The sequence below is a fragment of the Sarcophilus harrisii genome, chromosome 4 (assembly GCF_902635505.1).
Source record: "Sarcophilus harrisii chromosome 4, mSarHar1.11, whole genome shotgun sequence".
Lineage (NCBI taxonomy): Eukaryota > Metazoa > Chordata > Mammalia > Dasyuromorphia > Dasyuridae > Sarcophilus > Sarcophilus harrisii.
In genome coordinates this window covers 31,416,272-31,431,007 of record NC_045429.1, presented here as the reverse complement: position 1 = coordinate 31,431,007, position 14,736 = coordinate 31,416,272, and the positions used below count along the sequence as shown (strand labels likewise).

Sequence of the window (14,736 nt, the reverse complement as noted above, 5' to 3'; positions counted from 1 at the left end):
ATGTTATGGATGAAGGAGCTGTTAAAGAAAGCGGTAATGATACCATTGAGGAAGGACTTATTTTGCCAAACAGCTTACCAAGAAAATCGCCTCCTTTAACAGCACGAGAACAAATATGAAGTTTGCGACAAAACACAATAGCCAAGCGTTCAAATACCACACCTTTGACTAATTCAAAGGGAGCAGCTGTGAAGAATGCAGCTGCACAAAAAACAAGCATCAGACAGCTGGGCGGGTGCCAAAACAAGGAAGAAGGTGGTTATACAACAGCCAAAGCCGAGGTTAGAAGAAGCAGTTGACATACTGGGGCAACAGAAGAGGTACCTGAAGTGTTAACAGTTTCTTCAAGTCATTCAGCAGCGTCACCTTGTCATGAACTTAAGGATGAAGCCTTAAACATAAATGTCACAAGGGAGAAGCAGCTGCACCACCCCAGTCACTAACTGCTTCTCATCTAGCAGGGACTTGTAGCCCTGAAGAAAAAGAAGAGAAGACCATGAGTGGCAGTGCAGTATTTTTTAAAGCTTTTAGATAAAGAAGAACATGAACATAAGAATCCTCTTCCCAGTAAAACAGATGAAATTGATCTTGAAGGAAAGGATTTTAATGGAAGTATTGATCATACACCAAAGGAAACCTTAAGGTTTTGCAGAGAGGTTGACCAAATGGAGATAGCAGAGACCGTTCCTCCCTCATCTGATGTTACTACTTGTTCAACTCCAAACAATATAGAAAAGAACAATGTAGTTCAATCCGATTCTGTGGATGAGATTGCTGAACGTAAAACAGAATTGCAGGATGTTGTAGAAACTTACTTTAAGAAACTACAAACCTTTTGAGTCTTAAAGGAGCAGATACTAAAGTATCTGATGAACACTCAGATTCTATAGAATTTAATGAAACTGATTTAAAGAGTGAAAATGTTACTGCTAACGAATCAGAAAGTAGCGTTTTCGAAAACAGTATCTGTGATCCTCCTGACCAAAGTCTACAACAGCATGCTGAAAATATTAAAAGAGTATCTCGTGAAATTGCAGAAATTCAAGATGACAGAAATAGTCAATCTAGTAATACTTCTTCATTAGATTGTAAGAATGTTAAGTCCAAGAATACTCCTTCTCTGATCCAGTCCAAGAAAAACATAGCCACAAATACTCAGAAAAAATTTGTTTCAGCAAAACAAGAAATTCGTAGCAAAACTAGAGTTGGAGTTAAAAGTATGAAAAGGAATGCTGAGGAATCTCAGCAAAAATTTCATAAGCCAGTTAAAGTAAGAAAAAAACAAGTTGATGAAAATATGAAATCACAAAGTAGCGGTCCAAATATCAAATCTGTGAAAAATCCAACTCATACAGCATTGAAAAAAGGGTTACAGGCTCAAAACTTAGTCCAGACTCCTAAACTATTGGCTCATTCTTTGAGTGACAAAATGCATGGCCCCCCAGGTTGTTCTAAAGGATCTTACTATATGACTTCAACCTATCCTAGACATTTGCAATATTCCAACCAGAAACAAATCCATAAGCAACAGCAGTTATCAGCAACAATGAAAACTTATAGTCAGGTAAAGGAAGAGATAGACTAGGTTTAGAACATATCAAAGAGGAGGATAAATTTAAAGTAAAAAAAGATGAGAAGAACCTTCAGCCACGCCAAAGAAGAAGTAGTAAAAGTTTTTTTCTGGGTAAACCTCCATTGTTCATTCCAGATAACGTATCTACTGTAAAACCAGAAGGCTTAGAACATATTTGTTCTTCTGAAAACAAATATATGTGGGCTCCCAGCAAGCAGTGTAGTTTTGGCAAAAAACCATGTGGCAAAAGATGTGTGTGTGTGTGTGTGTGATGTGTACATTTAAAAAATGTTTTTGGTGGGGAATCATTGTGTGACAATTTATTCCTTTATGTACAAAGGAGTATTATTGAAGTTTCTGACAAATCAAAAAATTTAACTTGAGTGTGTTAATAAAAAGACCACGTTGATTGTATAAATTGCACATAGTTTTGCCATCTTAGAGAGTTTTCTGAAAAGGTAATGTTATTACATTAATTTATGTATAAATGTTTTGTTTATAAACACTTAGGAAATTTTATTTTTAGTTTCTAGACATCTGAAATTCAAATTTAAGACACTTCATATGAATGATACAACTTTTGGCATCATTAACATATTTTTGTTTTAGTTGGCTCAAAAATGACTAGTCAAAAAAGTAAAATATGTAATGGAAATTCTACACATTATGTATTGTTAAAAAGTGTTTGTGTAAAGTGAAACATAACCATTCTCTAGGACAATTGTCATGTTTTATAAACACCAAATTTGAATTTTATAATAAAATTTGAATTAGCCTGGCAGCTTAAAAAAAAAGTCGTATAACAAAGGCAGTAGGCGGCACAGTGGTTAGAATACCAGCCCTGAAGTCAGGAGGACCTGAGTTCAAATCTGGCCTCAGACACTTAAGACTTCCTAGCTGTGTGACCCTGGGCAAGTCACTTAACCCTAATTGCCTCAGCAAAAAAAAAAAAAAGAAAGAAAGAAAGTAATAAAACGCTATTACAAAGTGGACTGACTTCTAAGGGAATCCAGTAAAGAAAGTGAAGCAAAGAGATAGACTTATACAGCTTTCAATCATAGATATGTTAATTCTATGGCTCAAGGTAGGAAGAAGTGGTCTCTGGAAGGAGTGGTTCTCGATTGATCAGATTATCACTGACAAAATCAGCAGTCAGTAGTGAAGATAGGTCATCAGGACTCCCCAAGGAATCTGATCTGTGGGAGTTTCCTGAAGCCAGAAGCTATCTGGCTAAGGAGTGGTCAGAATCAGATAGATTGGATATGCTCAGATTACAAAGCCAGAAGACCCAGGACCACTGATCCATTAGAACAGAAGCCCCCCAAGGTCAGGGGACCCCAAAATCACATTACATCAATAGTACCTCTTCTCCAGAGTCTTTCAAAGATCATTGACACTGACTTGGCAATCAGTCTCTAGCCCTTTGGAAATGTTAGGTGATAATTCACATAAGCCACATGATCTGGACTCAGCAGAGTCAGTTGAGTATTCGTTGTTATCCCTCAATTTAGCTTGGGTTTAACTGTTTTTGTTCTGTTCTTTGCCAAACTAGAGATTATTCTCTTTGGCTGAAAGAACAGGAGAAAAATTTAAAAAAGCTAAGCTACTCAAGCTTTCAGTTTATTGTTCATTCCCATTGTTACATCCAGTTCAAGAAGTAATCCTTTCCCTTAACTGATCTTTTCTCTTTTCATCAATATGGCTAAACTCCCAAACAAACATTGGTTTGTTGCTCTAAGTTTTCCTTACTAGACTCGGCTCATTCTGAGCTTTATCACTTAGTGATCTCCTAGTTCCTGGCCAAGGTTGTCCACATAACAATAGCTATCCTTTATCTGGTGTCTTAAGATTTGCAAAGTACTTTATAAACTTAATTTATTCCAGCCTCACAACAGCCCTGGGCTGAAAGTGCTCTTCTTATTTTCACTTTATAGACAGGCAAAGTGAGCCTGAGAAAGACAAAATGATTTGCTCAGCATCATATAGATTGGAAGTGTCTCAAACTAGATTTGAACTCTGGTCTTCCTCACTCCTCAATCTCCCTTGTGCTGCCAGCAGATGTCTCATTGGTTCTTTCTTATTAGTCTTCCTGACTGATCCAGGAATTGAAACCAACTAAATAAACTAAACAACTAATTAAAGTCACAAAATAATTAAATTTTAATTAAAACTTAATTAAAGATTTTAATTATATCATTATGAATTTAAAATTAATCCATATCAATCACTAGGAAGTTTTTTCAGTCACTCAGAAAGATTACTGTTGCCTGGATGTTGCTTCTTTGAGACCCAAGGAGACATCATCATGGGGAATAGCAGTCAAAGGATCATCTTTCATATATTAAAGAATAGAAATTGTGGAGATTAAAATTGTCTACCCTACAATAAAAGAGACTGAAGTAGAACACTGAGCCACTGGTACTTTATTAAAGGGTCCATGGTCCCCTCTAATGAAAGGGACCTCCCATCTTCACAGTGAGATGCCCCCTTCTTCTAGGGGGACATTGATTTGTAGTTATATTTATATATAAAGTTTGTGTTTATAAATTTTGATCCCCAAATGTGTAAAAGACACATTGTGAAATACAGAAACTTATTGGTTGACATATGATGCATAAGTGAAAATGTTAAGTTAGCAGGGTCACAAATTGGGTGAAGCAAAGAATATCTCCACTGGCTAGGTGGCCCCAAGGTGGCGATAAGATGGTCACCTGCTCATGTTGGGCAAGAGGGAATAGTCCCAAAGTACAAAAACAAATTGGAAGACTTTCCATATAATTGAGTCACCTCTGTCACACTGGGCTTGATCACCATGACAAGGAAAGCAAGGGTGGAGGGCCTCTAGTTAACTTCCTGTGTTTGAGTGAATTTGGAATCTGCAGCTCACAGCTCTGGGGCCTAAAATACAGAAATTATACTCACAATCCCTTTGGAGTCATTGATGTAATATGATTTTGTGGTTCCCCTGATTTTAGGGGGGCTTCTGTTCTAGCAATAAGTCAGTGATTCTAGATTTTAGGAAACCTCCACACCCAATGTCTGACCACTCCTTAGTCAAATAAGCTTCTGACCTCGGGAAACACCCACAGATCAAACTCCTGAAACAACAGTGAATAAGACCACTCCTTGATTCATTGCTGACTGGTCATCTTAGTAATAATCTGAGAACAATAATAATAATAACAGAGAACCACTCCTTCCTACCTATGAGCCATAGAATGAGCATGTCTGTGATTGAAAGCTGGATAAATGTATCTCCTTGCTTCTGTTTCTCTGCTGAAATTCCCTTAGAATTCCAGCCTCGCTTGTTGTAATGGGTTATAATTAATATTGAAATAAAACTTTGCCCCTTGACTAGGAGATGGGTTCAAGCCTACAAATCCTTTTGAGACACCTTGTGACACTGGTCTGGGACCCCAAACTTTTAGGGTCTCCCTTTCCCAACCTCAACAGTATCAAATTGATCGATACTGATTGGAATAGAGTGGGGGTCCAGTTGAATTATTTCTCACAAAATGATGTCATGAATACTTCTGTATAATGTCAGAGATTAAACAGAAAAATAATATGATCCGCCCAACTGATTGTGTTTAGATAACAAAAATTAATTCAGCACTGACATTTTCCTCATTGTCCTCTTGTTGCAGCCCAAAAGAAACTCCCGGTCTACCTCTACTACTAGTTACAAGATAAAAATTTCCAAAGGGCAGCCTTTGATTATTTCTGCTGAGATAATGGAACAGCATCAATTTACCCCTTTTAACGAGCTGACTGGAGGGGGAGCAGTGACTGAAATACGGTATGATGTTCTAGATTCTTTTTAAAATCACTGTGTAATATTTATTTAGGTTTATTTTGATGACCGCTTTGGAAAAAAAAAAAAATAGCACTCCATCAATGAGAGTTCCCATTATGATAGTATAGCTTAGTAAATATTTGCTATATGTTGTGTAAAGTATGCATGTTTTTGTTCGTCCTTTATTTTGGAAGAGGACCAATGACATGTAGTGATGCATATATGTAAAACAAAATGAGAGAAAAGTATCATTTGTGGGATATGTAAAGGCTCCAGGTAGGAGGTGATCCTGTGTTATCTGTGTTTCTGTCTCACTTTTCACTAGACATATCCCTGTGAATGCAGGAGCCAGAGCTTATTGTCTTGTTTCAATCTAGGCACCTTCTTCTACATCCAAAGACAGAAGGATCATCACTTCAAAAGATAGAGTAAGAAACAAGGGCAATTCATGTAATGCCGGAGAAACTGAGGCAAGATAGAGATTAGAGAGTTTTTAATATTTTACTTGAAAGGGAGAGATTTACTGGGACCAAATGATCCATGGTTTGGTCCCAGGGCTGAATGAGACTATAGTCTCCAAGAATCCAGCAAACAATGTGAGTTCTCAATGACATATATACACGTGGCTCAAATACAGGGATAGACTGAGGCCAGATTTGACTCAGAATTCAGCCATTGTGCCAACTAAGTGCCCAGTCTCTGTCCCTAACCCTGTTCCTTTCCTTATTCATATCCATATCCCTATGCTGAATACCTCAGGAAGTTCTAAGCACATAGTAGGTACTTAATAAATGCTTGTTGAATTTAATTAACTTAATGAAAATTATAACAACAACAACAACAGTAATAATAGCCAGCACTTAAATAGCATGTTAAGTAGCTAGGTGGCCTAGTGGCTCGAATACAGGGTCTCAAATGAGAAAACTCAAGTTCAAATCTGGTCTCAGACACTTCTTACCTATGTGACACTAAGCAAATCACTTAATACTGTTTGCCTCAGTTTCTTCATCTGTAAAAATGAGCTGGAGAAGGAAATGACAAACAGCTCCATTATCTTTACCAAGGAAACTCCAAAAGAAATAATTCATTTGGACCCCCACTCTATTCCAATCAGTATCAATCAATTTGATATTGTTGAGACTGGGAAAGGGAGGTCACAAATTATTGCACATGATTGAAAAACTATTAAATGACAAACACAGCATGTTGAGATTTTATTTGATCTTCAAAGCAACTTCATGAGGAAGGTGCTATTGTTATCTCTATATGATAGATGTGGAAGACAGAGAAAGGGTAAATAAGCAACTTGCTGAAGTGCACACAGCTAGTATTTGTGGAAAAATTTGAATTCAGATCTTTGGAACTCCAAGATCAAAGCTCTAGCCACGATGCCACTAATCCCAATAATGGGATTTCTTACCCATGGAGTTTGATTTCCATCTACAGCTGTGTTCCTTCACATGTACAGATCAGGACACTGTTTTCACAAAGCTGAGAGTAAAGTCAAACAATGACATTTTCTTATAACCCATATAAATTCTGTGGAAACACCAGCCTTTTTATTCGAGTCCACATGCTTTTCCTTCTCTGTCGCATTGCCTCTCCCGACAAGCTATTCTGAAACTTTCTTTTTTTTTTGCTTGGTGAATTTTAAAATTCTTATTCATTGGAACCCTTTACAGGAAGAAGCTAGAACTAATTAATGTGCAGAAAGCTTCCTCAGAAAACCAAGTAATTACATTTCAGAATCGGGGTAACCTCTTTTACCGTTTTGGCAGTGAATTGATTCAAATGCCTGTTCACCTCTTCAAAATTCACAATATAGAGAGACAGGTAAAGAAAAACTTGTGCCCAATGTCCTCTGGATGTGGCTTGGTTCCTCCAGTCTTTCTATCCTTACTATCTGATCCATTGCCTTAGGACACACAGTAGACATTTAATTGATGTTCATTGCTTTGTTTAGAAGTGAAGTGGATTGGGTTAGTTTAGATTAGAATTTAGAAGGACTGACTTTTAGTGAGGGACCCTGAATAAGAATTTTCTGGATGTTCTTCTGAACTCAGGGCTCACTGATGTAAATCTTAGAGATAGAAAAGGGAAGGAGCTACATGGTTCAGTGGATAGAATGCTGGGCCTGAGGATGTGAGTTCAAATCTGATCTTGTGCTAGCCATGTGAGCCTGTGCAAATCTTGTTTCACTTCCTTCCTTCCTCCCTTCCTCCCTTCCTCCCTTCCTCCCTTCCTCCCTTCCTCCCTTCCTCCCTTCCTTTCTTTCTTTCTTCTTTCCTATTTCCCCATTGAATTGAGTGCTTGGTTCACAGATGTTCTCTTCTCAGCTCACATTACCCAAATGGTTTGTGCTTATTATCTTCCTCCATTCCTTTATCAAACTTTTTTTCACAGAAGAGGACTCTTCTCCTTGCCAAGGCAAACCCTTCTACGTATCCAAATGATTCTATCCCATCTCATCTCTTCTACCATCCCTATACACTCCCTGTTTCCCCTGCTACCTTACAAACATGCCCTTGTCTCTCCTCTCCTCATAAAACTCTCATTTGATCCATCTATACACAGTACCTATCATCCCATAGCTCTCCTCTCTACAGTAAGTCTCTCTCTCTCTCTCTCTCTCTCTCTCTCTCTCTCACACACACACACACACACACACTCACACACACATTCTCTCCTCTCTCTTCCTACCCCTTTCTTCCTCTCCTTCAATATGTCCAAAACAGAATTAATTGTTTTTCTCCTCAAACTCTTCCCTCTTAACTTCCGTATCACTATGGATAACACTATCCTCTCAGTTACCCAGAACAATAACCTAGACTCTTTGATTCATCAATCCCTTCTATCCCTTATACCCAATCTGTTGCCAAGATCCGTCAAGTTTATTTTTGTAATATTTCTCACATAGGTTCCCTGATTTCCCTATTCAATGCCCATCCTCCCCCCTGCCCCGTGTGGGCATCTATGCCCAGACTATTGCAATAGTTGCTGGTAGCTCACCCTGCTCCAAGTCTCTCTGCACTGCAGTCCATCCTAAATGACCCACAGTTCAGACTATATCACATCCTCATTCAACAAATTCCAGTATGTTCCTGTCATCTCCAGCATCAAATAGAGAATTTTCTGTAGTGTTTAAAGTCTTTTACAGCCTGGAATTTCCCTACCTTTCCAGCCTTCATACCCCTAAATCCCCTTCCCCCATTCCCAATTCTGTAATCCAGGGACACCAGCCTCCTTGTAGTTACTCATCCAAGACATTCCATCTCCCTACTCGTGCATTTTCAGTGACTTTCTTCCATGCCTAATCCTTTTTCCTCATCTCTTCATTCTCTTCCTTCTTTCAAGTCCTAGCTAAAATTCTATTCTCTATTAAAAGCCTTTCCTCATCCTCTTCAATTCAGCTTTCCTTCTCTTAGTTATGTCTCATTTATTTTCTCCATATCTTGTTCATATAGAGGTGTCTGCATGGTTATCTCCCTTATGAATCTGTATGCAACTCGAGAACAGAAACAGTCTTACCTTTCTCTGTATTCCCAGTGTAGTAGGTGCTTAATCACTGATGACCCATTGCTTATTGTAAATGTTTAATTGCATCAAGTTGAAATGACTCATCACAGTGAATGTTCTCCTTGTTTTGAAGATAGTAGACATAATGGAAAATTTGGTGGGCCACATGAAAAAATTGGGTCCTGGTGAAGTGCCCTCAAAATTTCTTCAACTAGTCCAGCTCTTCCGAGTGGCTGATGTCACCATCATGGAGTCAGTGTGGAAGAAATGTGCTGGAAAAAGTATTCACAGGTAGCAAAACTAGGAGTTTCTTTCATTTTTTAGAAAGTTCTATTTTTCATTGAGAACTTGAACATTTTCTTTTGGATCTCTTTTAGGAGATTATTTTTAGATGTAATTCCTGCTGTGGCCAATATAAAATCTGTGAAGTTTCTAAGGCTTAAACTTGAACAGCGGGAACTCAGTCTTTGGGAGACTTTGCAGGCTGTGCTTGTGAGTCTGCATTTCTGCACTGCAACCCAGGAAGTTATGGAAGAAGCCAAGGTATTGCTTTTATCTTCCTCTGTCCCATTTCTATGTCCCTTTCCTTTAGAAAGATTCCAGGGGCAGCTAGATGATGCAATGGAGAGAGCACCAACCTTAAAGTCAGAAGAACCTGAGTTCAAATCTAGCTTCAGACACTTAATATTACTAGCTGTGTGACCCTGGGCAAGTCACATAACTGCAATTGCCTTGCAAAAAAAAGAAAGAAAGAAAGAAAGATTCCAAATGTTTGGGAAAAGCTCAAAAATTTCTCCTGTTCTCAGATAAGACCCCAAAGTGCTTGAATTTCTTACCCTTCTCTCTAAGACTCAATAAGCTGATCTGAGCCCCATTTCTGGAAAAAAAATTAGAAAAACCAAAATGTCCCCTCGTATAGTCACTTACTCCTGATAAAGATCACCTTTGCATTAGTTACTTTCATAATACTTCTAGATGTCTTTAAGACCAGGCCTGACACCTCCTTTTAAATTAAGTTAAATCTTTATCTTTTAAGTCAGTTAAGGGAAGGCATAATTTTATTGAAATGTTGCTGTTAAATTTGACTCTTGCTGAAAGAAACCCCATTTGGGGTTTTCTTGGCAAAGATATTGGAGTGCTTTGAAATTTCCTTCTCCATCTCATTTTACAGAAGAGGAAACTGAGGCAAGTAGTTTAAGTGATTTGTGCAAGGTCATGTAATTAATAAGTGTCTGATTTGAACTCAGGCCTCCCTGACTCCAGAACTCTGTCCTCTTACACTTAGTGAAAAGTGATAGAATAGTGAATAAAATAGAATAGTCAATAAATAAATATTCATTAAGAGCTTACTATATGCCAGGCACTGTGCTAAGTCTTTTTATTTATTTATTTTTAAATTTTATTTATTTATTTTTTTTTTTGTGCTAAGTCTTACTGGAAAAAATACAACTATACAACTCTCTCTCCAAACCATACTCCCCCCCCCCAAAAAAAAATAAAACATAGTCTCTGCCTCTAAAGAATTTACAATTCAATCCTCTTATGAGAAAAATTTCTTACCACTTGGATTTGACTTTCAATATTAGATCTCCTGGAAATGAGATTAGGAAAAGCTGTCTTCCAAACGAAATAAAAGCCACAATCCTATTTTGAAATGCCCATGACACATACAGAAGAATCAAACTGTTTTAAAAACTTCTTGACAAGAAATAGTCTGCTGAGAACGACATAGAATTCAGTGATGCAAAATCCCAAAGTAAAAGATTGGAAGGAAGTTAGATTTCCTAAGATCAGATTTCCATTATACCAATAAGACTTCTCCTTTTTTCCATTCAAATCACACAGTTGGATTGTTTTTTGTTTCCTTTCATTGGGATCAACACTGCCCGAAATGATATATTTTCTTTCTAGTTGATCCTGGAAAACACCCGGTCAAACCCGCAGTATCTTCTCCACATCACCGGGTTTCTTGCTTATGGGTCCTTGGTTTATAGGCATTGTGCTAACTTAGCAATGAACTGCTCAGAATCATCTCTCCAGGTAAGTGTCTAGCACTCTATTCAAAAGTCTCATTTAAGCTCCCCACATGCAGCTGTGGAGCTAACCCCAAACTTGTCTTTTTTGTGTGTGCCTTGGTATCCAGTTCCTACCTTTCCCCAAAGGCCTCTGGGTAGACTAGGAAGAAACTTTGGAAATACATCTTCATGGGAATGATTGCTCTCTCTAAATAGGATAATGCAAAGCATTTACCTAACTTACAATATTTATTCCTGGAAAGGGCCCATCACAATTTCATCTCTGTACCCTGCTAACTAGATGAGTCTCCTAAATTTGTGTTCCCTCTTCTGGCCATTTTCCTTTTCCCTCCCCATTTTTCTTTCAACTCTGTACCAATTCCAGTTTATCCTTTAAAAAAAATCTTTTTTAACCCAGAGAAAAGAGAATAAATTGGTTAACACATTCTGCTTGGCTGGAGAACATTTGTGTTAGACTTTGTTGCATTTTGATAGTCCAGCTCTTCCCCTTGTCAACATAAGAAATAAAAACTACCTCAATTAAGTCAGAATAAATTTTGTTATTTCTTCCATATTATCAATGGAATGTTGTGGGATGTTTATAAGGATTCTCCTAAATAATAATAATGATGATGATGATCACCAACATTTATATAACACCTACTATGTGCCAGTAGCTAAGCACTTGGAAATTATGATCTTATTTAATATAGCATATACTCATGAGGTCACTAGAGAGCCATTTTGTTTAGCCTGGCATTCTATTCAAGAATCTGGTCTGATATTTAACCATTGAATTAGTTAATTGTTTGAATGAATTGGTCACATTAGGTTAGGTCTTAAGATCATAGATTGAGAAAGAAAAGAGACCTTGGACATCATAAAATCTAACCTCATTTTACAAAAAAAGAAACTAAGGACAGTCGAGGCTGATTTGTCCAGAATGACATAGTTAATTATCCCCACTTTAGAGATGAGGAAATTAAGTCTCAGAAGGATCAAGGGATCAGGGTCACTCAATATGGATCTCAGGCAGGATTTTAACTCAGGTCTTTTTTGATTGCCTCCCTCCATACATTGGGTCACCCAACTTCCATGAAGTAAGATTCTAACTGGGTTGTGGCAACTGGGGCTTTGCTTTGGAGTATGAAATTTAGAGGACACTTCAAACTAGTTAGCAAGAAAAGTTAGCTAAAATAGAGAGCAAACAAATGGTTAGCTGTGCTAAACCTCGTTGACATTTCTCTTGCCCTCCCTTATCTTGTCCCTTCATCTTCCCTTATCTTGTTCTAACCATATTGCACTCTACCTCACCCCCCAACAGCAGCCTTTCCCTCCCCTCATAGTCCTCTTTCATCCCCATTCTGAACAAGTGATGTTCTTTGTATCACTGACATAGACACACAAGTTCCTACTTAGCCATTGAAGACAACTGTTATTTTCCAGATAGTTTTCTTTTTTTCTTACTCCTTTATGGCTTGCCAGCTGTTTCTAGTTCCTTGGCAGAAGAAGATAGAATTTTCTTATGTCTAATGAGCATGTATTTCTTGCCTTCTTAATGGGTGAGGGAGGAGTAGTGGAAGAGAGGAAATTTGGTATTGAAAATACAAATAAAAAAATTAACAACTACAAAAAAGAAATTTCTAACCATGCACTTAAATTCCGTAAAGAAATTATAGATTTCTTTATTTTACAACTGTCATTGTATTATTTACTTTGCAATGAACCCACCATTATTTTTTGGTCATCCTATTCATCTTCCTGGTTTCGAGTTGAAAAATGGAGCAGATATTAACCAATCTAGAACCTCGTTCTTGGAGTGATAGGATTACAGCACCATTATTCAGCTTTCTGGTCTTTTAATTCTCTTTCCCCAGCCCCTTCATGATTTGTTAACTGAGGCAGCATACAAGGGTGATGAAGAGGAAATCATTCTGGCCCTGAAATCCATAGGGAATGCAGGCCATCCAGCCAGTCTAAAACAGATCAAGAAATTCCTGCCTGGGTTTTCATCTGGTGCTTCTGATCTTCCTATCCAAATTCTGATTGCAGCAGCTCTCTCCCTGAGAAACATAGGCAAGAGAAACCCCAAAGAGGTAAGCAAAGGGGAATGTCTCTAAAAATGATCATGTAAGATGCCATGAGGAATATCAGTTTCTCCTTTGTATCGATCTTTAGAAATATATGTATACACATGCAATCTTTCATCACCTGAGATACCAATTCAATTTAACAAACATTTATTTCATGCCTACTGTATGCAAGGAAAGAGGCATCTTGGTATAGTGGATAGAGCAGGGCTTTTAACCTGGGACCCACAGACATGCAAGACTGAAGTAAATTTCAGGGGATCTGGGAACTTGGATGGGAAAAAGATAGATGAAAAAAGTTACACAGCCAAGATCTCTCTCTCACTTGTGGCTGAGCAGTCTGAGTGTCTTAAATCATAAGAAATGAGCTCATTCATGGTTTTTGTTAGGAAAGGAGAACCACTTGCACACAATAACAGGAGCATTCATAATGCTTTAAGATCTGTTAGTGAATGAGAGGAAGGTAGAAGAGGGTCCACAAGGCTATATACAACCAGTTCCTAATAATTAGCTGGAAACTCTTCTTTTGCTGTGTTGTTTATCTTGTAGTGAAAGTGTACTGGACCTGGAGATGGATAATCTGAGTTCTCATCTTGGCCATTACATTTGCTATCTTCATTTCTTCATCTGTAAAATGGGTGTGATCCTATTGAAGCCCCTTCCTTGCAGGCTCTTTGAGGATCCACCAGATAATCTATTAAATCAGTATTAAGACAATTGTGTATGTAGGACAAACTGGACCCTCTTCACATGGAGTCTGAGCAGGACAACAACTATGTTATCTCTGTATTTCTGGAAATGATTTCTCTCTTAAGGCAGCATAATGTGACAATGAGATGTCCCTCTGTAGTGGATTGCTCATTCTCAAAATACAGAGGAATATTTCCCTTTCCTATGTTGTGGTGATATGATTATTCTCATGGAGCAATTGAATGGATAGAATTTGCTTCTGGAACCATTGGGTCTCCCATGAGGAACTGGGACACATGAGAGAGCTTCTTGACGTATGAACACTTCTTGAACGTATGAACACTTGAACATAAGACACAGGAAGCATCAGTTGTCTTCTAGCACCCCTGATCTGGCGGTGGGAACTGCCAGAAAGCAAAAGGGGACCCAAAGATTCTTCTAGGAAGGCTCGCAGGCAGCTTTAGTTTTGCCGAATGCTTCTGTGACTTCTATTTCCCTCAGGGAATCCATTGCTCATTCAGCTGTTGTCTGATATTGTTCATACTTCATTTTTGAAGAGGACCCATGACATCATGGGTGATATCTTGACGTGTGTGTGAATTGGATTTAAATGAGCCAAAGGTGGGAGCTGAACCTCAAGCTTTGCAGCACAGAGGCCAGCTCTATCTACTCTACTGCCTTACTTCATTTATTAGAGGAATAGAAAATGGAAAAAGGAAATGGGCTGCATTTATAGGGAAAACAAGAGTTAGACAACCAGTTTGTTTCACTAGTGTCCTGCCAACATCTAGATAAAGTGAGGAAGAGCCTCAATGCTTTGGATTAGAGTCCCTGTAGAGGACTTATGGGAGGACATGGACAAAGAGACATGAAAAGTTGGGTGGGCAAGAGTGGGTTGTGATCAGCAAACCTGGAGACAACATCTGCCCTGATGAGATCACAATTCCAGTGGACTATTTGCTTTATGGCTCTAATTCATGAGACCGGCATTTTTTCATCTTGTATAGCTTGGTTCCAAGGGAATCTCTACTCCCCACTTCTCTACCTGATATTTAT

General features: G+C 38.2%; 1 protein-coding gene across 1 annotated transcript in view; it reads left to right on the top strand.

Moving 5' to 3' along the window:
* LOC111720987 (vitellogenin-1-like) overlaps nt 1-14,736 on the top strand; it is a 90,368-nt gene that overhangs the window by 27,072 nt on the left and 48,560 nt on the right. Inside the window, exons 4-9 of the mRNA XM_031969301.1 lie at nt 5,221-5,372; nt 7,052-7,202; nt 9,019-9,176; nt 9,263-9,428; nt 10,797-10,925; nt 12,778-12,996. Coding sequence (XP_031825161.1) covers nt 5,221-5,372; nt 7,052-7,202; nt 9,019-9,176; nt 9,263-9,428; nt 10,797-10,925; nt 12,778-12,996 — 975 coding nt within the window. The remainder of the gene's footprint in view (nt 1-5,220; nt 5,373-7,051; nt 7,203-9,018; nt 9,177-9,262; nt 9,429-10,796; nt 10,926-12,777; nt 12,997-14,736) is intronic.